We start from the raw sequence: 27,844 nt of genomic DNA, 5'->3' as shown, positions 1-27,844 counted from the left end.
TTTTTTATGAAATCTTACAGGCTGTGTTATATACTGCAATGAACCCAAGGGAACTAGATCCAACTGGAAACATATTACCTATTGGGTCTCCCCTCAACTCACCCTCTTTGTCCTCAGCAAGACTCTCCCCAAGTCGTATCCCTCTTTCTCCTTCCTCTTCCCGTCTTTCACCATGTCCAGTTACCTCAGGCTCTTCTCCCTCCCATCTCTCACCATTATCCACTTCTCCTTCTCGTCTCAGTCCGTCTTCTCACTTTATTTCATCGTACTCTCCTGTTCGTCTGTCTCCCTGTCCCCCTTGTGACCCATCTACCTCACCCACTAGCGTGTCCCCCTGTCCCATACCTCTTTCCCCCTCTTTTGTCTTAAAAAAGCCCATCCATATTTCCTCCTTCAGTCAGACCGGGCAAAGCTTGGAACATCAGAACCTGATTGATAGTTCTCCACAAAGGTATGTTTCACTCAGCAGAGACGTTTTCAAACTTTTTGATGCCAAGGACCCCCAAATTTGCAGATCCCCTCATGAGGAACCTCCTTCCTAAAATATAAAGACTCGTTTTTTTCCTGTGTGAGAAACAATGATACTTTAAAGCATTGCGTTTTGTAAAATTAAATACTAATATACAATAATACATAATATTATAAACTAAATACTAAAATAATTCTATCAACGCAAATAATTAAAATGTTATCTGAAAAATAATTACTTGGTGTTGAGTGTTTATTTTTCTCTCCACTAAATTTGATACAAAAACCTAATGTGAAAAGTTTTCAGTTAAATAAAAACGTATTTGTACAAAATTGTAACTCTAAATATAATTACAAAACACAGTTTTACAGTTAACTTTTAAATCCTTAAAAATACATTTAAAAATATATAATCCCTATAATCCTGTTGCGTCCCCAGGGGGTCCCTAGATGCCAGTTTGAGAACCCCTGTCCCAATATACTACATTATCATGTGTCATTTCCTAATATTACATATTGCTAATGTCTTTAATTTTACAATATTTTACTCTGTTGAAAAAATTTGACTATAAAAAACTTCAGTTTATTCATCATACTTAATGCTACCGTGTCCATTTTTACTGTTCTGTGTTCTACAGTATCATCAATACAGTGGATACATCCCTAAATTCACCACAACTGAAGTCAGTCAAGACTTCTTCTCAATTAGACAAAACAATTAGAGTGCTACCAACTGACGAAAACAAACCATTACATTCTACTGATATGCGTGGTAAAGCAAGGCCAGTAGAAAACAAAATATCTAGATTCATGCCCATTTTATCCACTGAGAGAAGCGTGAGATCAATCCCCATATCCAACACGGGGGGTCAAAAAAAGCAAACTGGCCTACAAAAAGATCCATTCAGACCTCCACAGCAGGATAAACTAAAGCAAAATTCGAACATCTGTTGCAGGGGAGTTACCAAGTCTTCAATGTCTGAAAGCTTAAGCCCTAAAAACCTCAGACATGTTGAAAAAAATGCATTCAGACCACAAAATTTAGCTAGCTATCAAAAGAAGTGCCAATCCCAAGACCCTACTCTAGTTCGAATCCGGCTTGGATTGATTAAAACAGGCAGGATTATAAACTCTGGTGCCCAGTTTTCTAATCTGGAGAAGATCAAGAAAAGCAGTGAAGGGAACAACCCAAAAATTCAGAGCGATGGACATCCTGCTGTTTCGGAGAAGTTAAAACAACCTGTTCGTTCAAAGATAATGTTAGGGGCAGCCAAGCAGATAATAAGTCCCACCATGATGTGTGAGAGGAGCTGTGGGAAACCTCAAAACCACCCACAAGTTTCAGCTGAAGGAACAAGACAACTCTCCACACAGTCAGCACTTACAAATCCAATCTCATCACCTAAAAGTATCACAAACCAAAAGAATATTTTTCAAGAACTGGACAATGTAAGTTCTCCAAAGGAATACAGTGTACTGGTTTCATCCAACTCAGAGCTTCAAGACAGAGCTTCAGAGGACTGTAATGCAACCAATGATCGTTCTCATGAAAGTAATATGATGATGAACTCTTCCCAACAGAATCAAACCAGTGCTAATGACAACCAAGAGTCTAAACCAAAGATCAGGCCTCAGTCTGCAGCTTCTGAAACAGACACCGCTGTCATCACATCCCGCTACAGTAAAACATCAGGTCAGTGCAGCCAGATGAGCTGCTTCCAGTTCCCTTTGAAGAGTCACAGATCAGCCACTGAATGCGGTCAGCTGAGCCGAATCTGTAGACCTGTGATCAAAAGAACATCTGACAGTAGACCTACATACTTCAAAACTCCTCAGGCATGGAGAAGATCTTCCTCAAACCAAACAGGGAACACGAGAAGGAATGGCAGCAATTCATCCCAAAATAGATGCAGCTTTTCGGATTCAGATTCTTCTAAATCCTCTTCAAGCGAAGCGACCTTGCATGAAGATAACAGATTTGCAAGAAGATACAGAGGCTCGCTGTTATACAAAAAGTGTGCGACTAGTTGTCCAACTAAATTTGTTGGAGAGAAATGCGATGCAGCTATTCACCCGGACCTCTCGGACAGCCCAAACACACACACACACAGCTCTGAAATGTTGAAATGTTCCATGGCTGGATGGATGCCGCAGTGTCCATTCACTCTAGATCAACAACAAGAGTCCAAACACACACTTCATTCTACAGACTGTGAGAGATTTCAAGACATAAACTCCTCGTGGTTAACAGACCAAGAAGACCCCCCACCAGTACAGCCATCTGTAGTCGCAGACATGAGGAGTGGAGCAGACTTAGAGTCCTGTCTTGAAGAATGCTTGTATACAGGTGAGTGCAAAGCTAAGTTACTGGAATTGCATTAAAAGGATTGTATATAAAGCTGCTTAAAGACATGAGAATCCCAAATAGCATGTACTGTATATACATAGCGGCATTATTTAAATTTAGTATATAAACAGCCTAGGCATGTAAAGTATCATGTATCAGGGAGGAAGACTTGAACTTGTCATTAGTGGTGCATGTTTGGGCAAGAAGCACAGTTAGTATTTTGATGTTTAGGGTTAGAGATTTGAACCAGCCAAGAAGCCTATTAACATTTTTACTTAAGTGCACAATATGATACTTTAATTTGATACCTTAAATCATGTGGTTAAACCAAAACACCTTTGTAACCATATAACAACATGGTAAAAATCACCTAGAACACCTAAAAAAAATTGCACCAAACACCTTAGGAACTAAAAAGCAACGTGCTAAAAATCACACTAAATACTTTAGCAACATGCTACAAAATCACTCAGAACACTTTAGCAACAATGTGCACTTAGAACCTTGCCACATAGCAATGTGCTAAAAATAACAAGGAGCACTTTAGCAAATACTCGCAACATGCTAAAAATAATTCAGAACACTGTGCAATTTGCAAAAAATCACTCAAAACACTATCAGCCCCATAGCAAAGTGCTAAAAATCACCCAGAACACCTTAGCAGTTGCACAGCAACATGCTAAAATCGCTCGGAACACCTTTGCAACTGAATTGCATTGACCTGGCATGAGCGAGCACTTGCATTTTCATCAGGAACATTTTGAATGGAATACTACTACTACTACTAATACTAGGCTACTAATGGAATGCTACTAGCCTGTAACTGTAATATGAATTCATACAACATTAATGATCTCTACAGTCAGCTCTTTGGGATCATGTAACATAAACACTGGTGATTAATGTGACGTCAGTGTCCAAAAGGGACAATGCTATATAATATATATCACCAAATAAAAATAAGGTCAAGCCAAAAAGGCTTGTGGTAAATCAGTTTTTTAAAATACTCAATATGTATCTAGAGATCTGAACCATATAAACCCTAATATGTGAGTGTTTGCTGAATATAAGCCATGATACTGTATATAGATGACATTGGACAAACCGTAAATGGTATAGTGTGCAAAATAGGGACTCTGCCTTATCATCAAGCACAGGCCTGTCTAAACATAGTGAGATAACCCAGTTATGAGGTAAAAGACACACTGAGGCTCAACGGCACTTCTGTGGCCACTGAATACGCCACAAACACTTCACATGTGAACAGAGTGCATAAGACAAGCAGGCACAGTCGTGAAATGTGAGTAGTTTTGATGACATAAAACGCGCAATCTTCAATTAATAAAAATTTATCTTTTGTTTTGTACAGTTATGTGGTATTGTGAGTTTAAGTTTATATAAAACCGACTTTTATGTACATAATATGATGTATTTCAGGATATTCAATGAGGACAAAATGTTGCATGGAACAAGGTGGTTGGAAAATTAGAGGACTCAATGACATCAGCAGAACGGAATAGATGTTAGTTGATAGTTATTTCTAGATCAACAACAAGAGTCCAAACACACACTTCATTCTACAGACTGTGAGAGATTTCAAGACATAAACTCCTTGTGGTTAACAGACCAAGAAGACCCCCCACCAGTACAGCCATCTGTAGTCGCAGACATGAGGAGTGGAGCAGACTTAGAGTCCTGTCTTGAAGAATGCATGTATACAGGTGAGTGCAAAGCTAAGTTACTGGAATTGCATTAAAAGGATTGTATATAAAGCTGCTTAAAGACATGAGAATCCCAAATAGCATGTACTGTATATACATAGCGGCATTATTTAAATTTAGTATATAAACAGCCTAGGCATGTAAAGTATCATGTATCAGGGAGGAAGACTTGAACTTGTCATTAGTGGTGAATGTTTGGGCAAGAAGCACAGTTAGCATTTTGATGTTTAGGGTTAGAGATTTGAACCAGCCCTTAAGCCTATTAACATTTTTACTTAAGTGCACAATATGATACTTTAATTTGATACCTTAAATCATGTGGTTAAACCAAAACACCTTTGTAACCATATAACAACATGGTAAAAATCACCTAGAACACCTTAGAAACTGCACTGCAACGTTAAAAAAAATTGCACCTTAGGAACTAAATAGCAATGTGCTAAAAATCACACTAAATACTTTAGCAACATGCTACAAAATCACTCAGAACACTTTAGCAACAATGTGGACTTAGAACCTTGCCACATAGCAATGTGCTAAAAATAACAAGGAGCACTTTAGCAAATACTCGCAACATGCTAAAAATAATTCAGAACACTGTGCAATTTGCAAAAAATCACTCAAAACACTATCAGCCCCATAGCAAAGTTCTAAAAATCACCCAGAACACCTTAGCAGTTGCACAGCAACATGCTAAAATCACTCGGAACACCTTTGCAACTGAATTGCATTGACCTGGCATGAGCGAGCACTTGCATTTTCATCAGGAAAATTTTTAATGGAATACTACTACTACTACTAATACTAGGCTACTAATGGAATGCTACTAGCCTGTAACTCTAATATGAATTTATACAAAATTAATGATCTCTACAGTCAGCTCTTTGGGATCATGTAACATAAACACTGGTGATTAATGTGACGTCAGTGTCCAAAAGGGACAATGCTATATAATATATATCACCAAATAAAAATAAGATCAAGTCAAAAAGGCTTGTGGTAAATCAGTTTTTTAAAATACTCAATATGTATCTAGAGATCTGAACCATATAAACCCTAATATGTGAGTGTTTGCTGAATATAAGCCATGATACTGTATATAGATGACATTGGACAAACCGTAAATGGTATAGTGTGCAAAATAGGGACTCTGCCTTATCATCAAGCACAGGCCTGTCTAAACATAGTGAGATAACCCAGTTATGAGGTAAAAGACACACTGAGGCTCAACGGCACTTCTGTGGCCACTGAATACGCCACAAACACTTCACATGTGAACAGAGTGCATAAGACAAGCAGGCACAGTCGTGAAATGTGAGTAGTTTTGATGACATAAAACTCGCAATCTTCAATTAATAAAAATTAATCTTTTGTTTTGTACAGTTATGTGGTATTGTGAGTTTAAGTTTATATAAAACCGACTTTTATGTACATAATATGATGTATTTCAGGATATTCAATGAGGACAAAATGTTGCATGGAACAAGGTGGTTGGAAAATTAGAGGACTCGATGACATCAGCAGAACGGAATAGATGTTAGTTGATAGTTATTATTATTATTATTAATTATTTTGAATTATATATATATATATATATATATATATATATATATATATATATTGAATTAAGAATATATATATATTCTTTTGATTATCATATATTTTCTAACCGAAAAAAAAAATTCCTTAAAGGGGTTTTGAGACTTTAGTCTTTGCAACTTCAGGGATCTTATCTATGCACAATCAGCTTGTAACACTCCAAAGAGAAAGGAAAACTTGAAATCGCATCATATGACCCATTTAAGGAAAGTCATTGTATATCACGTTGTTTTACACTATTCACCAGTCCTGTTTTTAATCATTAGCCACTGTAATAGCCTAGTCTAATTATTCTGCTTGATACAACATGCATTGTAATGTTTAATATAAATATATCTACAAATGTAGCTTACTAAAGCAAACATAGACAAACGGCAACGATTTAAATAGCAGAGTGCCGCAAAAATATCAAAAATCACCTAGCGACCCCAATCCCTAATTTCAGTTTGACCCGTGCACTGAGCATGCGCACTGCATCACCCCAGTCTCCCGTTAGTTTCCTTGGTAACAAAAAAAGGGTGGAGGAAGGATTGAGGTGCATCGAGCTGCGAATAGAAAGGCGAGAGACGGGGTGAAAGAAAGAGGGAGAGAGGTACCTGAACACATGATCATTCCCTAACGTCTGTCCAACTCCTGCCTTAGCATACTTATACTTCAATAGACTGTAAAACAGTGAGAGGCAGAGAAAGGACGACAAATAAAACATATCCTTCGATCGCTACAAAAACACGGATCGGTAAGTTTCCCTCTGATTATTATACGGAATCCTTCTGAGGTAAAACATGATGGAACAAACGGGGAGGGTAATGTGTGTATGTTTGGCTTCCCGTCCTTTAAACCGTCAGTAGCGTTTAAAATGCCATTAATACTAATATTATTCTCTATTGAAAGACGCACATCATTGTCGCTTTGAAGGAAACCTCTCAAGTTATGTGTTGGTGTTTAAAGAGCGTCTTGGTGCGTGAGAAAGGTCCAACCATGGGTGATTAATTCGATAAAGAGATTTGTTGAGTGGCCTCTGTAATAATTCATTATTTGTTTCTGATAATGGGTGGCATGTGTTAATATAGGCCGACAACTCAGTGGAGCATTTAAAGTGGACTAGGCTGGGAAATAGGAGCACTAGATCACAATAGCATACAAAGGATTTGAAAGACAAATTATTCACTGATGTATAATCTTTGTGGTTTTCCTCCGCAAATCCTATTTTTTCTAAACAACAACATATTGTACATGCAAAACAGAGTAGAGGAGAGTGGGGTAAGCTGTACTACTTTTTTTTATGTTGTCCTTTAGGCAAAAAGAAATGTGGCTTAAAGGGATAATTCACCAAAATGTTAAAATTCTGTCGTCATCATTTACTCACCATCCACTTCCAAACCTGTATGAGTTGATTTCTTGTGCTGAACACAAAAGAAGATATTTTGAAGAATTCTGGTAGGTTCAGACAGTTGATGGTAGCCATTGACTTTTGGTCAAGTGTAGGTAAAACGAATATTTCTATATTGTAAGATTTCTGCTGTGCAGTGTAATTTGAAAATATATAGCAGCATATGTAACAGAGTCATAGATATGCTGCTTCACAACACAAAATAAACAGTGATCCACATACTTATGTTGTCATATTAGAGATTAAAAATATTATCATAACAAATATTAATATAAACAAAACAATTTTAAGTCATATTTTGCTGCATATTATTTGCAAAAGCTTCATATTAAGAATATGTGAATGTAGTTTTTAAAACTTACATTTAAAATTATATTATCATAACTAATATTCATATAAACATAATTATAGTAGAATGTATTTTGCTGCATACGATTTGCATTCTAAAGTTTAATATTCAGAATATTTGAATGTAGTTATATACTGATTATATTCAAATAAAATTTGTATTATAATATTAATATAAATAAGTCATAATTTGCTTTACATTATTTTCATCTAAAAGTTCACTATTCAGTATATTTAAGTAGTTAAATGCTACCTTCAAATTAAATAAATAATACAAATAAAGTAAAAAATTATCATTTGCAGCACCTTAAATATATGATCACATAAATCTACTTTACTAGATTTAATGGCGGAAAAATAACATTTTGCCTGATTAAATGTATTGATTGTTTATGATTCACTCTTTCACACAGACATGTCAGAAATTGTGCCCCCTGAAGTGAGACCCAAACCTGCCGTCCCAGCTAAGCCATCTCATGTGGCCCCGCCTTCTAGCGTTCCCTTTGTGCCTTCACCCCAAGGAACGGGGGGTGAAGGTCAAGGGTCAGGTCGAGGATCTGCATTGTTTGGATACATCGGAATAGACACCATCATTGAGCAGATGCGGAAGAAGACCATGAAGACAGGCTTTGACTTCAACATCATGGTGGTTGGTGGGTGGGAGAGCAGTTTGTTCACATTTACTTTTTACTTTTTTCACTTTCTTACCATTTCCCCTCTTTCTCTCTCTCTCTATCTCCAGGTCAGAGTGGTCTTGGGAAGTCTACTTTAGTGAATACTCTCTTTAAGTCACAGGTGAGCAGGAGGAGCACAAGCTGGAGTCGTGATGAGAAGATCCCAAAGACTGTTGAGATTAAATCTGTATCTCATGGTAAGAGCATACTGATCACGTGACTTCTAAACATTTAACTGTGTCTCATTGTGTCAAGGATTCACAACAGCATCCGTTGTTTGTTCAAGGAAACCTTTTAAGCACTGGTTGCTAAAGGACAGACCTTTCACTTGACAGAAATAGACATCATGGACTAATTAAGAAAGACTAATTTAGTTACTGCTGATGTAATCAACACACCAGGGCCTGTAGCACAGTGGTGACCTAAAGCATATGTGCTTTTGAGTAAGATGTGTCTAGACTGGCATGTGTTGTGCCCAGGCAAAGTTAGGAGGCCAGCTGTTGGTGAATCCCCTATAGGTAAGTGAACAGCTGGCAAACTAAATGATATCATATGTATCCAAATGGTGTACAGAAAAAGGCTAGATATTTATTTCTTATTGACGTTGTGAGATATTGTTCTTATGGTGTTTGAAATGTAGGTGTGAAATAGGTGTCAGGTGGGAAATGTTTTAAATCATCATGAAATTGTGTCTAGATAAACATGTCTGACTTAAAAAAAATAGTTAACCCATGTAACGTAGTTTAGATAAGGAAGGAAGAAGTCAGGGTCATCTTTACTGAGGCTCGTGATCTTTATCGAACGTTTCAGATTTCCAAAACAAAGTCACGCCCACTTCGCTTCAAATAAATTCAGTCCCAAAATAAATAAATCCATGGGCAACTCTCCAGAGCATTTGACACACACACACACACACACGAGTCCTCAGTCAGTCTCCCTCCTCTCGCTTCCTGTTTCCTGGTGGCTTTTAACCAGTCTCTCCACGCCAATTACTGCAAGCAGACACAGGTGATTGTCATTTTGCACTTAACTTACTTACCGCTCATCTTCAGTCCCTCTCTACTGCTGCAGACACCTCTCTGGACCACAACCCCCTTTCCACATACCCCCACCACCTGACTCAGGCCACAGCAGGGGTGCGTGGCTGAACAGAGAGTGAATTCCCATCCCAGGAGATAATAGCGGAGAGTGAGAACGGCCCACCTGATCGCCAAGCATTCTTTTTCAATGGTGCTGTACTTCATCTCTCTTTTAGAGAGCTTCTGATTGATGTGCAGCACCGGCCGCTCCTCTCCCTCTATCTCCTGGGACAGGACCGCTCCAAGCCCTCTATCTGACACTTCCGTCTTTAGCAAAAAAGGGAGAGAAAATCAGCAGAATGGAACAGCAGTCCGCCACACAGAGCAGCCTTTACCTGGGTGAAAGCCTGCTGACACAGCTCCGTCCACTGGACCGGATCTGGTGCTTCCTTTTTATTGAGGTCAGTCAGTGAGCTGGTGAGGTCAGAATAATTAGGCTCAAACCTTCTGTAATATCCCCCCAGCCCCAGAAACTGCCTCACCTCCTTTTTGTTCTTGGGTCTTGGGCAGGTTGCAACTGCTCCCGTCTTACTAATTTGGGGATGCACCTGTCCGTGACCCAAGTGGAAGCCCAGACACCTGATCTCCACAGCCCAACTGCACACTTCTTGGGGTTGGCCATCAATCCAGACAGTCTCAGCACTCCCAGGACAGCATGCAGATGCCCCAAATGACACTGTCAATCATTACTATAGATGATAATGTCATCCAGATAGGTTGCGGTATATGCAGCACATGGCCGGAGAATCATGTCCATGAGATGTTGAAAAGTGGCCAGTGCCCCGAACAACCCGAAAGGAAGCATAACAAATTGGTGCAATCTAAATGCCATTGTGGACGCTTTTTTTTCTTTGGATATGGGCAATAAGGGGATCTGCCAATACCTTTTATTTAAATCCAGTGTCAAATAAAATCAAGCTGTACCAAGCCGATAAAGCAATTCATCAACCCACGGCATTGGATATGCATCAGATTTCGACACAGCACTCACCTTGCGATAATCCACACAGAATCGTACAGAGCCGTCCGTTTTTGGCACTAAAACTATCTGGTTTGCCCAATTGCTGTGGGATTCTTCTACTACCCCCATGTCTAGCATCGCCTCTTATTTAGTCTGAACCACATTTTTTGTGTTCAGGTAAAAGATACTGCCAGCTGCGCACCACCACGCCCGGCTTGGTCTAAATATGGTGCTGAATGAGATTTTTTCGACCAGGCAGGGGCGAGAACACGTCTGCAAAATTCTGCTTAACCTAGCTACATCAGTGAGCTGTGAAGGCGAGAGGCGATCTCCTCCTGGGGACAGAGCAAGAGATTGAACTTTGGTGCTCACTTCTGGCCCAAGATCTTCCTCTCTGCTCACTGCCATCACTAACATCACTGACTCCGCCTCACTCCACTTTTTAAGGAGGTTGAGGTGATATATCTGATGTGCCCCCCTCCTGCACATTTGAACCACCTCATAATTGAGATCCCCAACTCGCCGTGTGACCTCAACAGGTTCTTGCCACTTGGCAAGTAATTTAGAGCCAGACGTAGGAAGCAATATAAGTACCTTATCTCCTGGTGCAAATTCACGTAGTCTGGTTTCCCTGTTGTACAGCCGGCTCTGTTTGTCCTGGGCCTGTAACAAATTCTCTATAGAGAGCCACCTCAAAGTGTGGAGTTTTGTTCTTAGGTCTAGCACATACTGAATTTTGTTGCTGAAGGTCCGGCCTCCCAAGTTTCTCTCAGGATATCCAACACCCCATGGGGCTGACGTCCATAAAGAAGCTCAAAGGGGGAAAACCCTGTGGAGGCTTGTGGGACCTCTCGCACAGCGAACAAGAGGGGTTCCAGCCATTTGTCCCAATTTTTGGCATCTTTGTGAACGAACTTTCGAATCATGGTTTTTAATGTGTGATTAAATCGTTCCACCTGGCCGTCTGTTTGTGGGTGATAGACGCTGGTGCAAATCTATTTAATGCCCAATAATTCTTAGTTCACATAATGTTCGTGACATAAATGCTGTGCCTTGATCAGTGAGAATCTCTTTCAGGATTCCCACTCAGGAGATCAAACGAAATAGTGCGTCCACTACACTTTTTGCGGAAATGCTGTGGAGTGCCACTGCCTCTGGGTATTGTGTTGCATAGTCCAGCAGCTCTAATGCAAAGCGATGCCCATGTGCAGATCATTCTAATGGCCTGATGAGGTCCATACCAATTCTTTTGAAGGGGAATTGAAGGATTTACCAGCTAACATTCACAACAAGCCGTGAACCACATGCGCACATTCTTGTGAATGCCGGGCCAAAAGAATCGGGTCATGAGACGATTTATTATCGTTGCCTGTCCAAAATGTCCTGCCATAGGATTACAGTGCGCCGCCTGGAACAGCATTTCCAGATGGCTTTTTGGTACTAATAATTGGGTTGTATATTGTTTTGTCTTGAGTGTCTTGTGTCAACCTATCTTTTAAAATAGCAAAACATGGATAGGAGAGGGGACGAGCAGGTTGGAGAGGTTGACCGTCGATGGACTGGACCTGTTCAAAAGCATGTTTTAATGTCTCATCCTGAGACTGTTCCAGGGGAAAATCATCATGCTGTGCCAAGGGTCCCGGTTCAGCCTCTCCCACCTGCGTGACCACCGCCCTCCCATGTTCTCTCTTCCCACAAGAGACATCCACACATAAATATCCCAATAATTCACTAAACGGGGACCAATTTGTTCCCAAAATTAGTGGATGTCGGAGGCACGGGTTAACTGCAACCACTACACTATGATTTTTTCCCCGAAATTGAATAACAGTGGACATTATAGGATATTCCACCACATTCCCATACACACACCATACCTGAACCATGCGGCTTTTATCCAATGCCTCGGGCTGAATCAGGCTTTGATCAATCGAGCTCTGGTTACATCCTGAATCCACCAAAGCCTGATAAGTAACCCCTTAATACTCGCAGGTATTTGGTATAAGCCAGCTTGAATGGGGGCAGCCTGTGGGGCGTCTGGGACCCGGATCCAGTGTCCCAACCCCATCACTGGACACCTGTCAATAAAATGCCCCAGATCCCCACAGTGCCAACAGGCCGGCCCAGACCTCCCCGCCACCCTAGTGGCAAGAAGTGGGTCAAGGGATTGATGTGGAGAGAGCAGGGAAAAATGAGCTGACGCGGCGCCAGCACTGGCCATCCTCAACTCCCTGGGCGGTACTCCCAAGGGAGTAGAGGGAGGACAACCAGGGGAGGAGAGAGAGAGAGAGAGGCAGCTGGAAGGGATTTGCCGACCCCTGGGCACGCCACCATCTGGTCCTCTGCCAGTTGAATGGCCAGGTCCAGTGACGTCGGGCGGTGGCACTGGACCCACTCTGCCGTCTTCCTTGGGACGATAAACTGTTCCAGTACCACACGGTCGATGTCGCTTCCCATAGCCAACAGCCATTTGCAGCATGCGCTAGAGCTGTTGAGCCATCATGAAGGGCCGACCTGCTGCAGGATGGCTCTTTTCAGGTCGTCAAAGACCAGGAGGTTCTTTACAGGCAGTTGCTGGGCTGCCACTTGCGCCTCTCCTGAGAGCAGTGGAATGAGGCGCAATAGCCAGTGGTCTCGGGGCAACCCACATGCCTCTGCTGATTTCTCAAAGAGATAGATGAAGGCCTCAGGGTCGTCCTGCGGCCCCATCTTATTCAGAGGCACATGAGTGGGTGTGGCTGGGTTCGGTGGTGGAGCCCCTCCTGCCTGAACGACCCGGAGGTTCCGGAACAGCTTGCAATCCTCCTGTTGCGCATGGAAACTATGCTCCTGGTCGTCCCGCATGTCCAGCAGCGCCTGATGGTGTTCCTGGTGGAGTCCCACAAACGACTGGATAACCTCTGCAAATGGCGAACTTGACAGGGACTGCATGACAGTGGTGCCGTCCCTTCTTCCTTCCCGGGTTTCGGCACCAGTGGAAAGTAGTTGAGATAAGGAAGGAAGAGGTCAGGGTCGGCTTTACTGAGACTCGTGATCTTTATTGAACATTTTCACAGTTCTAAGGCAAAGTCACGCTCACTGTGCTTCAAACAAACTCAGTCCCAAAATAAATAAATTCACGGGCAGCTCTCCAGAGCATTCGACACACACATGTCCTCTGTCAATCTCCCTCCTCTCACTTCCTGTGTCCCGGTGGCTTTTAATCGGTCTCTCCATGCCAATTACTGCAAGAAGACACAGGTGATTGTCATTTTGCACTTACTGACCTACTTACTCACCATTCGTTTCCCATCCCTCTGTCCCGCTGCAGACCTCACTGAACCACGCCCCCTCGCCTCAACCCAAAAATCACAACTTATCATTTAATCACTTTCATATCGTTCTAAACCCATAAGACTTTGGTTAAACTTCAGAATAAGATATTTTTAATGAAACCTAAGAGGTTTTTGTATTTGCTTTGAATATCCAGGTCACCAAAACTTAGAAGATCTAAGACTTGCATTAGACCGCTTGATTCATATGGATTAATTTTACGATGCCTTTATGACCTTTTTGGATCTTCTAAGTTTTGTTTACCTGGACTTTTAGTTGACCTCTCAGGTTTAATTAAAATATAAAAAATTTGTGTTATAACAGTGGTTCTCAATTCCAGTCCTGGGATACCACTGCTCTGCATATTTTGTATGTCTTCCTTATTTAACACACCTGATTCAGATCATCAGCTCGTTAGGAGGGAGATCCATGAACTGAACCAAGATCGTCAGATAAGAGAGACATACAAAATGTGCTCAGCAGTGGTAGCCCAGGACTGGAATTGAGAACCACTGTGTTAGAACATTAAGTCTTATGGTTTGGAATGTAAATGATAACAGAATTTTTATTTTGGGGTGAACTGCCCCTTTAAGAATGTTTCAACTGTTTTTGTCCATATAATAAAAGTCAGTGGTGTCGATTCAATACTGGACCGCATTCATGATATGGACAAAGGTGGTGTTATTTTGTGACACTGAACCACTATATCCTGTCACAGAAACAATCACTGGCTGCATTTACTGCATTTGTAGCTTGATAAATATTGATTTTGCAGTGATTGAGGAAGGAGGGGTGAAGATGAAGTTAACAGTCATTGACACACCAGGTTTTGGGGACCAAATCAACAATGAAAATTGGTGAGTATTGTGTTATTTGTGACTTCTCTGTTAAAGCCAGAGGACCGGTAGCTATTTTTAACTAATTTAGTTGTTGCATATGATTCAAAATACCAGTGCATCCTGCATCACTGCATCTGGGAAATTGAGGACACGTATTTGTGTTAGATAAAATAAATGGGGTCAATTGTGTGCTTAATTTTGGCTGCTACTAACTGGCTTCAAAATTGAACAAAAATGTTCCAAGTGTGAGGGTCAGTGTTTTGACTTCCATATTTGCACTTAATTTGCACAGACAAGAATCAGGTGTTAATGTTGCCTTTTATGCAGCTTTTTATTCATACAGAACCAAAGCTTAAAACCTAAATTTCTTTTTAATTTTTCGCTTGGGGTAAAAAGAAGTTTGAAATACGTGAGCAGTGGTATACTTTTTTTGCAAATATCCCGACGCCACCCATGATGTTGAGAGAGGCATTTAGATGAATATGTGCTGCATGCTTTCCTCTCAATAACGAAACAAATACACAACAAAAATGACAACACTGAGAAAACAGAAGTTGATCTTATCAGAGTGATGTGGGTATGTTTGCAATAGCTCTGTAATTCAGCACTCCGGTAAAGTCACGTCATATTTTATTTATGTAGAACTTCATACAATAGATTGCTTTAAAGCAAGCGGCTTTATCATATTAAACATGAAATAACAGCATCAGTGTCACTTGGTTTCAAGTAGAATTACAACTTCAATTTCTACTAAACAGTAAGTCTCCGGTATGTGTGTTTTTACTTGTGTCTGACCAAGACGGACTGAATAGAAGAAATTAACCACTTTTCTGGAACGTTCACTTAAAGCTGTTTCAAACTCTGAACGAACTACAAACAAACTGTTTGGCCTAGTCTGGTTTTTAATTTGCTGTTTCAACGTTTCGTGTGCTCTAACATAGCTCTCAACATGCAACATTGTTGAATTTTTTCCCTTTGTGTTCCGAGTTGGGAGCCCATATCCAAATACATCAATGAACAATACGAGAAATTTTTGAAGGAAGAAGTCAACATTGCTCGCAAGAAACGCATCCCTGATACCAGAGTACACTGCTGCTTGTACTTCATATCTCCAACTGGACACTCGTGAGTTTGAATTACATGAGAATATTTTACTTTAGTTCGTATATCATACTTGTACCAGATTCTATCAGTATGTATCGAAGTTTATTTTTTCATCAAATATGACAGCATAGTATATGATCAGCCACAGCTAATCACATACTGAATCAGCTCACATTTTGGTGCCATATTATTAACTGTAATTAATCAAATTGGTCTCTGTCGAGAACACCAATAAGTTAATGGATTTCTGTGTGCTTCTCTGGAGTATTAATATCTTTGAGATTTATTTGTATTATTTGTCAATAGTTGAAAAATGCTTTCAGTTGCAGCTTCATTAATTATTGAATTATTGAATATTTAGTGAAATCTGAATAGTTTTTCAAACTTGTCAACGTTGTAAATGGTTACAGAGGAACAACTCGGCATCTGATGATCACACACTATCAGACTTTGAGGTCATTCCGAACACACAGATGCATGACAAATGAAAACTAAATGTGTTCAAAAATTGGCTCAAAATATCAAACATGTTTGATATCGTCAGACTGCATAGAATCATAGTCTGTTGTTAAAAATTGAAGTCTGTGATCATCATACTCTACATGGTTTTCTGTGGAATCTGTCATCTCAAATTTGCAGAATGGCTCTGACTTTCGACAACTTGCATTGACTTGTCCAGATTGTAAATTGGAGCAAAAATCTGGGAAAAAAGTTGTGTAGTGTATTCCAGCTGTGTAAGCCGCTGTGTTGATTTAAGACCGTGTGTGTGAGCATTCATTCAGCTGTAATGCTTGACTGAGCTTTATTAGTCAAACTGTGAACCTCAGAAAGGCCAGTGGCCCTGTAATAAAATCTGCTTCTATCAGTCTATTAATTATATCTTTCACAGGCTTCGCCAGTTGGATATTGAATTCATGAAACATCTGAGTCGTGTGGTCAACATCATTCCTGTCATTGCCAAGTCAGACACACTCACTCTTGATGAGAAAACTGAATTTAAACAGAAGGTAAGAATGAAAGACAGATTCACATGGTGATTTAAAATCAAGTCAGTTTTCTCACGCTGATTAATTACAGTTTACTATAATCTCTTGTAGGTGAGGAAGGAGCTGGAAGCGTGTGGGATTGAGTGTTATCCACAGAAGGAGTTTGATGAAGACATGGAGGATAAGAGTGATAATGATAAGATCAGGGTAAGGGGAACTTCTCACGTCTCACATCTTGCATGCTGTTCTTTTTCTTTACATCTCTCTTATCTCATCTTTCATCCCTCATCTGTTGGTCTGTGTGTTTTCACATTATGTTTGTCTCATTAAATCTGTGCATTACAGGAGGCAATGCCCTTTGCCGTGGTAGGAAGTGATAAAGAGTACCAGGCCAATGCCAAACGAATTTTGGGCAGGAAGACACCCTGGGGAGTGGTGGAGGGTGAGTAGGCAGAAGTGTTTGCTGTGTTATTTCAAACCTTTAATGCAGATTTCTGGAATTAAAAAAAAAAGTTATCTGTTTGTTTCACTGTGCCAAGCTAGATTAAAATATTTATTTTTGTTATTGTGGTTCTATTATTATAACAAAATAGATAAGTGGACTTTTGAAACTTTTGAAACTGAAGTCAAATCTTAGAGTAACTGATGAGAACTTCCCGCAGCTGGCAAACAAACCTATAATATTTGGGTCATTTTCTATACTGGGAGCATTTTCTGTCTGTTGCATTTAAAACATGGACTGAAATTGCTTCCAAGAGGATTATGTTTGAGGATTATATGTATATTTGCACAAAATAATACAAATATGTGAACATAAGGAATTTTAATCACTTTTTCATTCAGATGAGGTTCTCCAGTTCTCTCAGGTGCTATTTGTCACCTTTTGACATTTTATAAAAAATTAAATCTCAAAAGGTTACAAAACGAAACTGCATGTTTTCTATATGTTTTCCACCCTGTCAGTATGTACTTAGGGCAGCTTTAACAATTTAACTTGACCAAACAAGACAGTCAATTTCAAGGTATCTTTTTAAGATACTGTGTATAAAGAATGAGCTATTTTACAGTAAACCTTGTGTATTTGTACTTGTGTACAGTGTATTGTGTTGATACATATTTTCTGACAAAACTCTTTTTTTAAAATCTCTGTAGTTGAAAACCCAAATCACTGCGAATTCTCCTTACTTCGTGATTTCATGATTAGGTGATGTATAAAACCTTATTTGATATACTAATCTTAATATTATTGTATTTACTACTGTTCAAAAGTTTGGTGTCAGTAAGTTTTTTTTTTTGTTTTTTTTTTGGAAAGTGTACATTTATTCAGCAAGGATAATGACAATAAAAACATAATGCTACAAAAGATTTCTATTTCAAATAAATGCTGTTCTTTCTATTCACCCTGAAAACAAACAATACTAAGGAGCGTAACTGTTTTCAATATTGATAATAAAAATAAATGTTTCCTAAGCAGCAAATCAGCATATTAGAATGATTTCAGAAGGATCGTGCGACACTGAAGACTGGAGTAATGATGCTGAAAATTCAGCTTTGCATAACAGGAATAAATGTCATTTTAAAATGTACTTAAAAAAATCAGTTGTAATAATATTCCAAAATAATACTGTTTTTACTGTAATACTGTACTGTAACTTTACCCTTGATGAGCATGAGAGACTTTTCAAAAACATAGAAATCTCACTGTCTCCAAATGTTTGAACAGTTAGTCATTTGTTTTTTATTTATTTATTTATACATTTATCAATGTTTATGCTCTCTTAATATCAATAATAATAATATTTAAAAAAACATTTTATATAATTCAATTTGCAGGCTTTATATTACTTTTAAATTTTTTTTTATAAAAAATAACAGTGACTCAACACAAATAATATTGTTATAATACACTCAGGTCTCACCTCCAGGACCTGAAGGAGGTTACTCATAACATCCACTACGAGACGTACCGTGCCAAGAGGCTCAACGATAATGGAGGTCTACATCCCATCTCCTCCTCTGGCCAAGACACACAAGAAAGCAACCTGTGACGAAACAAATAAGCGGCATAGTAAGGATGCGAGAGAAAACCAAGATTCATCTTGTAATAATTCAGCTGTGCGTGCTCAGAAGATTTCATTGCTGTGGAGGTTTTGTCTTTATTCTCCTTTTAACCCTTTGTGGAACATGTCATTATCTCTTGTTGCACAACCTTTGAAAATTAGAAAAAGCCTTCCCCAGTTGCTCACTCTGCTGACTTTAGTGAGCGAGTTTGCTCGTGATAATCATGTTCAGGTCTAACATGATGGTAAATAGCCTTGTGCTATAGCATTTGTAATTGGAAATTGCCCAGTGTTGGCATATCACTTGCTCTGTCCTCTACTACTGGAACCTATACTGCCACTGCAGTCTGCAGCTCAATGGGCCTTATTTATTAAAACATTTAGCACACTTTTAGTACCTATGCCAATTAAACATACTCAAGTTATGTGTAAGCCTACTAAATTTTAACACGCAAGTGTTTTAATAAGTATCTCATTTTCTTTGGCCCTGTAAGAGTACAGCAGTGTTTCTTTAAGTACATTAGATTCTCTAGTACTAACTTTTTACCATTGCTGTGTATCTCTGCCAAAACAAGTCTCCGAGGACTTTGAAGTGACCACTGAAGCATATTCCTACAGATCATTCCAAGCAGGTACAGCAGTTTAAATGCATGCCAGGATTTACAGTGGCTAACGTGTTTAAATAAACTTCAGGAGGAAACTGAAAGAACACCGATTAAAAATGATCAGTGCCTTTAACAAATCAAGAGTTGTGGTTTTGAGGTTTTTCTTCAAGCACATTTTCTATGGACACCCCATGTTTGTGCGAATGAGTACGAAAATTACAAAGCTTTCTCAAAGTTTTGCATACGGTAATAGTGATTTCTGTCTTCAAATGTGATGGAATTTTTATTTTCATTTCCCATGTGTGCCAATATATCCAATTGTGTGTATATGAGTAATTACTTCTACATTCCATCTCACAATATCACTTCACAGAACATTATATATGTAGGAAGTCTACACATACTGATCCTAAATCAGTTGATCTTTTTCATATCACATTTAATTAATGCTGGTGTGGTATAATAAAACACCTTTGGACAATAATTATGAAATATTATTTATATTGTATTTATTATGATGCTTATGTTTTAATTTAATAAACATGTTTGCCATAATTGCCTTGAGTTTTCACATTTGTTTTTTTCGGGTCCAAACACAACTCGGTTTACCAGATGTCTTTTCAGTTCAGTTCATGTTAGTGACTTGTTTCAGTTGTATTGAATAGAACAGAAACAGAGACTGTCATCTCGGCATTTCCCACATTTTGCCTGTAGAGGGAGCCGTATGACTAAAGACTAAACCGAGTCAGTATTCACAGAGTCCAGTGAGTGGCGCGATTCTGAATCGCCACAGAGTTGCCCATTTTCAGGGGAAGTTGCTAAAGGAAGGTTGATTTGTTGCTAAACGACGCGATGCGGTGACGTCATTGCGTAATCACGATGCAAAATTGTGTCACTGCATCAAATCTCAGCCAAAAAAAAAAAAGTAAATATGTTCATTTAGATGCGTTTATAAAATAATATAAATGCATAATATAAATAACTAATTTTAAATACAACATTGAATTATTAAACGCACACATTTTTGAACAGTTACAATTTAAGTTTATTTTTATTAGATAGTAAACTAGTAAAACTACTCATTCTGGACAATTCTAGTTTTAAGCAGTGTATTAGTAGTTCGTATGCTACACTCTAAGAAAAGTCTGTAAAAGTAGGGCAAAATCTATTAATATGAAGGAATTTTCCGTAATTATTATTCACACGTTTTTTTTACCTACATTTTAAATTACGCATTGTATTTTGTGTTTTCGGGTTACAATGGATAACGGATAATGTCCTGGAAAATGACTACCTTTGCTAGGTGCTTTTAGAAGAAAAAGTTGCTAAATCTAGCAACAAAATTGCTAAATTGGCAACACTGGTTCCATTGACGGTTCCCAAACATTGACTAGTACTTCCTGCACTTCTATTCAGAATAAACAGCGCGAAACATACAGCATATCAGTACTCCGATTCCCGAACGAATGACTCTTTTGAGTCGGCTCTTTTTTAGAACCGAACCGAAATATACAGCACAACAAAGGTAGTCCGATTCGCGAACGAATGACTCATGAACCGGTTCTGAATCAAAAACAGGTATGGATCAGTCGGAGCGATAACTCACACAAATTATGTTCATAAAATGTTCGAAATGAAACAATACTACGTTTTATTGCCCAATTAAGACTAAATCAGTATACTTTTTGTTCATATGGCAACGCTTATGAGCTTTGTTGTATCGTGGCAGCATTTTTATATGTAGAAAGCTAGTGCTATGAAGCAGATCGGAAAGGATGTTAAACCGAGCACATGCATGCCAGGGTTTGTGAACGATGAGAACAGAAACTCGAGCTATGTTGAACGGCTCTGTAACGGCGGTAGGCACATGGTGTCAATACAAAAATCACAGCGAAAATCATTTCGTATTTGCTGATATACTCTCATTTTTGATACATCAAACCCAAATAAATATTCGACTGAGGAATGAGAACAGGGTTGCACCCAAAAAATGAGTCTGACTGTAATCACTGCTGATGGACTTTAGAAACTACGTCAAATTTACTAACGGACATTTTGATTCAACATTGTGAAAACGCGTTACCGAAACGTTCCTCTACTGGCAGGAGGCGTTTAATTTTCGAATCTCCCGTTGTCCCGCGAAACGCATGTCTCCTCCCCCTGTTGTTGTACCGTTGGAGAGGAGAAGAGAGCGCGAGTCACCAAGCAAACTACACTGCAGAGGTGCTGTCAGCCCGCTCTCACTGTAGCCTACAGGCAGTCACCTTGTGCAGCTGTCTGTATGACTGTATGTGATTCCGTTGCGTGACGATAAAGACGTTACTAACACAATCCGCGTTTTTAAACTTGTATAATACGAAACCGAGACCGTCGTAGTAACGTATTCTTGGAGATACCGATTGGAAGGCGCTCCGACTGATCAAAAGATTGGGTGAGTTTTCACATTTGTTTCTGGAAAATCAATTTTTGTTCTACTTTTATGATAATATTTGTAATTTTAATATACATTTTAGTGTGATTAATGTATTATTTATATACATTTCATATTGAATTTGGGCTATGTTTATGTTTAAAATTGACCACATAAGGACATCAGGTGTAAACTCATTTAAAGTGACAAACTTCATAAATAAATTAGTCTCTCTAGGCCATTTATGTTACATTTATACAAGGTGAAATTTAACTTGAGTACATTTTTTGTTTGGGTTTGGTTTTCCAAAGTGATAACTACAGGACAATTTCTTTCAAACATGGAAAAATCACTTATTTACAAATCCCAAAATTAAAAGGGCTGAACATGTAGACTTATATAATATTTACGTGTGGGTGGTTTTGGCTTGTGCTTTTCTTAAGAACATGGTTCCCCATTTTTTTTTTTTTTTACATTTCTTTGATCATCTAAGTGGTAGACTGTGGGATTTGGAAGCCAGTGACAAATTTTGTCCCACTATTAACACTACGTCACTTGGCTGGAAACGCTCTGTGGACTAGTGAACATCGACATTTGAAGACGGGTAGAATGGCCTGCAGGATCATGTTACCAGGGATTAGAGTAGACGTCAGTAAATACATCTTGATAGAATGGAACAGATCCATTACAAGAGATCGTAAGAAAATCCTTTGGAACATCCGTTGATGTTCATCATTCTTTTCAAATAGTCCAGGCCTAGTTGAAGGAGCATTCACTTGAGTTCAGAACCCTCTGGAGCAACATCTAGATGTAGTTGAACAGTTGAAGTTGAGCTGTTGATTCACCACTAGAGAGTAAGACTGAGTTATGGAAAGCTATTGAAAATTCTTGATCCTTAATATAATATCTATAACATGTTTTGCGCATCATGTGGATGTCATGTGCCACCTAGCTGAACTGTCTTACTTCTCTTGCCTGTCTACTTATTCCACCGTTTTAATAGTTGTTTTGTTTAGTATAGCAATGGTATAGTAATATGTTAATTTTCCTTGTCTGAGGAAAAAGTATTTTCTTATAATACATTATTGAACTATGTACGTTTTTCAGTCCCACCCCTAAATATCTTTTAAATGGTACGACCCTTTCTGTTGGTAATTTTCCACTCACCCATTGACATTCACTGTGGGGGGAGGGGAACGACTGTGCTAGTCTTGAGTCACAGGGTAGCTGTGCTGTTGTTCTATGTATTCCCTGGTATGTTTTCACTTATATGCTGTCTGACAGTCGTAGACATTTGTTTCACAGACGTCAGGTCTGAGTGTACTTGATTAAAATGCAATTACTGATGCAAGCTGTGCAGTGGCAAGTACAACGTGTTTAACTTGTGGTTCCACGAGTACATGGTTCAGTCTTCCCTTCCATTTTAAGCACTGATAATGGGTGGTGTTATATCACAGGTCCTGGTTGTGCTGTAATTTTTCAATAAAAAAAGAAGGAAATACATCAGAATGTTTTACTTCTTAGTTTTTGTCCATACGTTTTTTTATATCATAAATAGTGTAATGACTTGAAAGAACAAACTTTAATCTCAAAGGAAAATGCGAATCTTCTAACATGTATTGAGATATTCTTGTCAAAACAAACTCAAAAATGGAAAAATGAAAGGAAGGAGTAAGAGAGCTTATCATATTCTGAGTGAAGAAACTAGGACAGAACTGGCTGAAACCGGTTTACTTCCTGATTACACAGTGGCACTGTGAACAACAAAGATTTCATGTCGCTAGCTATTAGTGTCACAAAAATCCTGTGTTACTGTTTCTATAAGAGTCAAACTGTACACACTATTTTGTGCGTTAAGCAATTACATAAATTTAGGGTGTTTCACGATTCTTAATTCTTTCATTGACTGTTAATAGTTTAAAAAAAGGTTTTAGTTTAAAGATTGAAAAGGGATGGAAGGAGAGCACAGGAAACCGGCTGTGGTAGCACAGCATTACTTGCTGAATGCACAGCGGCACTGTGAACAACAATGACTTTAGGTCACTAGCTATTTGTGCTGTACAGATAGTGATAAGTCTATTATGGAAATACATCAGAATGTTTTACTTCTTAGTTTTTGTCCATACGTTTTTTTATATCATAAATAGTGTAATGACTTGAAAGAACAAACTTTAATCTCAAGGAAAATGCGAATCTTCTAACATGTATTGAGATATTCTTGTCAAAACAAACTCAAAAATGGAAAAATGAAAGGAAGGAGTAAGAGAGCTTATCATATTCTGAGTGAAGAAACTAGGACAGAACTGGCTGAAACCGGTTTACTTCCTGATTACACAGTGGCACTGTGAACAACAAAGATTTCATGTCGCTAGCTATTAGTGTCACAAAAATCCTGTGTTACTGTTTCTATAAGAGTCAAACTGTACACACTATTTTGTGCGTTAAGCAATTACATAAATTTAGGGTGTTTCACGATTCTTAATTCTTTCATTGACTGTTAATAGTTTAAAAAAAGGTTTTAGTTTAAAGATTGAAAAGGGATGGAAGGCGAGCACAGGAAACCGGCTGTGGTAGCACAGCATTACTTGCTGAATGCACAGCGGCACTGTGAACAACAATGACTTTAGGTCACTAGCTATTTGTGCTGTACAGATAGTGATAAGTCTATTATTAATTGTACATAATTGTACATAAAATACAACTATTTTGTGTTTTAGGTGATTTTACGATTCTTAATGCTGTTTTTGTAATGACTGGTTATTTTAAGAAATGTTAGGTTTAAAGGTTAATAGAAAAACATGGACAAACAACAATATCCCAACAAAGAAAAGAGATTAAATTTGACTGAGTAAAAATAAATTACAAGTTGTCATTTTTCAGTGAGTCTACCTTTTAAAAGGTATCAAGTTAACTAAAAAAAGGTGAATATTACATTGATTGCCTATACCGTAAGTCTCTGTAAACCAAATAGCTGTCTGTGTTCTTGGTCTCATATCAAAAAGGCGTAATTTACTATTTTTATCTTAATATAGACTGATTGTATTATGATTGTGGTATATGATCAAGTGTGAATTTAGATCAGGGTGAATTTAGAGTGGCCACACATTAGTGCCACATAAATGAAAATTTTGGTACTATTTACTCAGGCAGAGTAAATGATGATGTTTCATCAATCAAAGTTTCCTTTTTGGGTGGACTATGTTATTTCTTTAATTCCACATGATAAAAAAAAAAATACACACAAGCATCATCATCTAAACATATACTGCTTTGGCTCAACGCCAAATATTGGCTTCAGTATGATGACCAGCCTCTGGTATCTCCATATAAATCGATACCTTGATATAAACAGATAGTAGGTAGATTTGCGTGTCAGGTAACAGGAACATTTACTAAACTAATAGTATCTATCATGTAAAGGCAGATTCCATGAAGATAAACGTATGAGCAAATGATCATGAGGCGTATCTCAGCATATTTTTCAGTTGTGTTTCTAAATGTAATATCCAATTATTCCAGAAGAAGAAAAAATTACATCGTAATTGAGCAGGAAAAATAACAATAATTAATTTACTTTGCTCAAATGGATGGACACAAATATGAAATATGGGACAGAAAGCGTAACTTTTTTTATTTAAAGAGTGTTCTTTTTCCAGTGTACATGCGTATCGCGCCCGAGCCCAACCGAACAGTGCTCTGGCCCACCTCTTCCAACCGGGCCAGGGACGGCTAAACGAACTGCGCCCGAGCGAGGCACGGAGCGATCACACTAGTCAAACGAACCGGACTTTGGGGGTCAAACGCGCTAGGGCATGGTTAAGATTGCCTAGTGTGAGTACACACTAAGAGTGAAAATTTCAAGTGGAAAAAGTCTATCACACTCACAAAAGTGGCATGATGAAACCGGGCTAAGATTACCGACAACATTACCAGCAGTCAAACACCGGCTTCCAAGAAACTTGGAATAGTGAGGGAATTTTGCTTGTTCATCTGTGCCTCTGCTTGCACATCTGTAAGTTTGTGTGCATTTGATGTAGTTTGTGTGAATCCGCTACACACACACACACACACACAAACTGTAGCCCTTAACTGACAGCATGAATCCAATACTGGACTCATAGGTAAGTGGCAAATCTGTCAACTGCGCCATGTGTCATTTTGCGCCATCAGTGGCAAAGGTGTTCCAAAGGCCCTGTCCCAAATGGAACACTTCATGTGCACTTGCAGTCTTATGGACTTACAATGGCCACCGTGTGTGCATGTCCGTTAAGTCCACGAGACCGTAGGGTGCCCCATTTGTCATTTTAGCATTCAGAAGCGCCTGACTTCCTCTGCCGATACAAGTTAGATTGTCTCCCCCTCTCAGTCCTTATAATGGTATGATCCAAACTCTCCCAGTAATTTTCCGTTGTCTGCTCTGCTGAGTTACTTGGTAGCAAGAGGGTGGAGCTACACTGCAGTGTGACTGTGCTCTAGAACTAATTTCAGCTAGTTTGATATGTTGTGTAGTCCAGCTAAAATTTTTTTGGACAGTTTTCTAATTTAACGCTTTTTGAAAACATATCCACATTAAAGTTTATGCTATGAGAAAGAAAAACATTTTTAATTAGGCTAATTAAAAACAACAACAATATTGTTGTGTAATTATAGGCACAGTACAGTTCCCCCCCCCCCATTTTGAAGTATACAAGAGTCTTTGTTGATATAAATATTACTTGTAATACCCCTGCAAAATTAATGGTACAATCCCGCCCAGGCCCCTCCTCCAGCCTGCTCAGTTTAGTGCTAGACTTTTGATTTAAGGCTAGAGAAGGCTTATAAATGTTTCCTCCAAGCAGAAGGTGGCCTCCATTTGAGGATAGCAGAGCAGTGTAAGGTTAGTTCTCTTGTCTTCCTGTCCTTTTGTAAAATGTTGGTGTCTGTGTTATCATTAGAGTCTTTGAGTGAATGTATGGTTTATTGTTTCCATAGAATGCACTAATTGTAATGTTCTGTGAGTGGCTTGTTTGCGATTTGTTAGCAGTAGCGGGAAAGTGCTTGCATTTTGAAAAGAACATGTATTCACCTAGGTGTAAGATTGATTAGTTTTTAATAGGGGTCGATATGGCGATATATCGTTGTCCTTCTCCATGCGATACGAGAATCGATATCTGGTGCCAAATATCGATATTTTACTACAACACAATACTACAATTTACTACAATAAGGCACTCTATATAGATTCCCCTGCTCCCAGCATCTAAAAAATGCGTGGAAATCGCGGCCGCGCCATTTCCACCTTCTTTCCGAAGCGCTCTGAGCAACCATGAACCGCGTTCTCTATGAAGATGGGGAAGCACGAGGAACCGAAGGATAAACAGATTTCCAGCCACTGTATTAGCGCTACTGCTATATATATATATATATATATATATATATATATACGTTTATGGAAGTTGTAACTAAAAAACTGCCCTGGAACAGCTATCGGCGTGGACCATAGTCACCGATCACGATATTATTGCAGAGCGCTTATTCAGTCCATGAGTAGCCTAACCTCTCCGCTCGGATCGCCGGTGAGTTTCCCTCATATGAGAGAGAGAGAGAGAGAGAGAGCGCCGCCGGCGCGTACAGTTTTATGTCAACAAAACCGAATGCTCTCCCTCTCTCTCAGATATTACAAGTGCGCGTTATGCAGTGGGCACCGACCGGCAGAAACATAAGTCTGCACCTATGGCATGGACGACGAAACAAAACCTGTCAGAGCCGTAATGCGGCGCAGAAGTGTGCAGTGTGTGCGCTAGCCGCGCGTCTACATTTGAATAACGAGCCTGAGCGCTAAAGACGCGATGTGAACGGCTTCCCCCCCCCTGCATGTGTGTGCGGGGCTCCGTTTTTATGATGAGAGGAGAGGAAGGAAAGGTTGAGAAAGCACTCCAGGCAAATTTTGAAATGTACGGGG

General features: G+C 39.1%; 3 protein-coding genes across 12 annotated transcripts in view; all 3 read left to right on the top strand.

Annotated features, from left to right (window-relative positions):
• The window catches only part of LOC107602988 (uncharacterized), a 2,613-nt gene extending 238 nt beyond the window's left edge, over positions 1 to 2,375 (top strand). The window contains exons 2-4 of the mRNA XM_016295653.1: positions 21 to 451; positions 1,107 to 2,161; positions 2,305 to 2,375. Coding sequence (XP_016151139.1) covers positions 39 to 451; positions 1,107 to 2,161; positions 2,305 to 2,375 — 1,539 coding nt within the window. The 5' untranslated portion in view covers positions 21 to 38. The remainder of the gene's footprint in view (positions 1 to 20; positions 452 to 1,106; positions 2,162 to 2,304) is intronic.
• Positions 2,376 to 2,468: 93 nt separating this feature from the next.
• On the top strand, positions 2,469 to 20,001 carry septin3 (septin 3). 9 transcript variants are annotated; one of them, XM_016295707.1, is made up of 11 exons: positions 5,789 to 5,850; positions 5,988 to 6,072; positions 8,287 to 8,526; positions 8,616 to 8,744; positions 14,675 to 14,756; positions 15,726 to 15,863; positions 16,732 to 16,849; positions 16,940 to 17,035; positions 17,174 to 17,270; positions 17,981 to 18,032; positions 18,741 to 20,001. In XM_016295707.1, the coding sequence occupies exons 2-11, from the start codon at positions 6,048 to 6,050 to the stop codon at positions 18,874 to 18,876; spliced, it is 1,113 nt and encodes a 370-aa protein (XP_016151193.1). In that variant the 5' UTR covers positions 5,789 to 5,850; positions 5,988 to 6,047; the 3' UTR covers positions 18,877 to 20,001. The 9 variants fall into 9 exon arrangements, with proteins under 9 accessions (XP_016151191.1, XP_016151190.1, XP_016151198.1 ...); XM_016295705.1 differs by lacking the exons at positions 5,789 to 5,850; positions 5,988 to 6,072 and adding an exon at positions 2,469 to 2,815 and having other exon boundaries at positions 18,754 to 18,834; XM_016295704.1 differs by lacking the exons at positions 5,789 to 5,850; positions 5,988 to 6,072 and adding an exon at positions 2,471 to 2,815.
• Positions 20,002 to 21,711: 1,710 nt separating this feature from the next.
• Positions 21,712 to 27,844, top strand: part of atf7ip (activating transcription factor 7 interacting protein) — a 42,737-nt gene continuing 36,604 nt past the window's right edge. Inside the window, exon 1 of one of the 2 annotated variants that reach the window (XM_016295701.1) lies at positions 21,712 to 21,924. The gene's annotated coding sequence lies outside the window, so the exon portion shown is untranslated. Of the gene's footprint in view, positions 21,925 to 26,700; positions 26,780 to 27,844 lie in introns of those variants that run through there. The other variant, XM_016295703.1, reaches the window with a different exon arrangement.

Source organism: Sinocyclocheilus grahami, unplaced genomic scaffold (assembly GCF_001515645.1).
Source record: "Sinocyclocheilus grahami isolate Dianchi unplaced genomic scaffold, SAMN03320097.WGS_v1.1 scaffold339.1, whole genome shotgun sequence".
Taxonomy (NCBI): domain Eukaryota; kingdom Metazoa; phylum Chordata; class Actinopteri; order Cypriniformes; family Cyprinidae; genus Sinocyclocheilus; species Sinocyclocheilus grahami.
Note: the sequence above shows the minus strand (reverse complement) of the source record. Positions and strands in the feature narration are given on the sequence as shown.

Bases quoted from the DNA above. Each gene is read 5' to 3' on its own strand.
- septin3 (XM_016295704.1), top strand. From the start codon at position 2,587: ATGTTGAAATGTTCCATGGCTGGATGGATGCCGCAGTGTCCATTCACT. The intron at 2,816-8,286 runs GTGAGTGCAAAG...TCTTTCACACAG, and splicing joins TGAAGAATGCTTGTATACAG to ACATGTCAGAAATTGTGCCC. The intron at 17,036-17,173 runs GTAAGGGGAACT...TGTGCATTACAG, and splicing joins GTGATAATGATAAGATCAGG to GAGGCAATGCCCTTTGCCGT.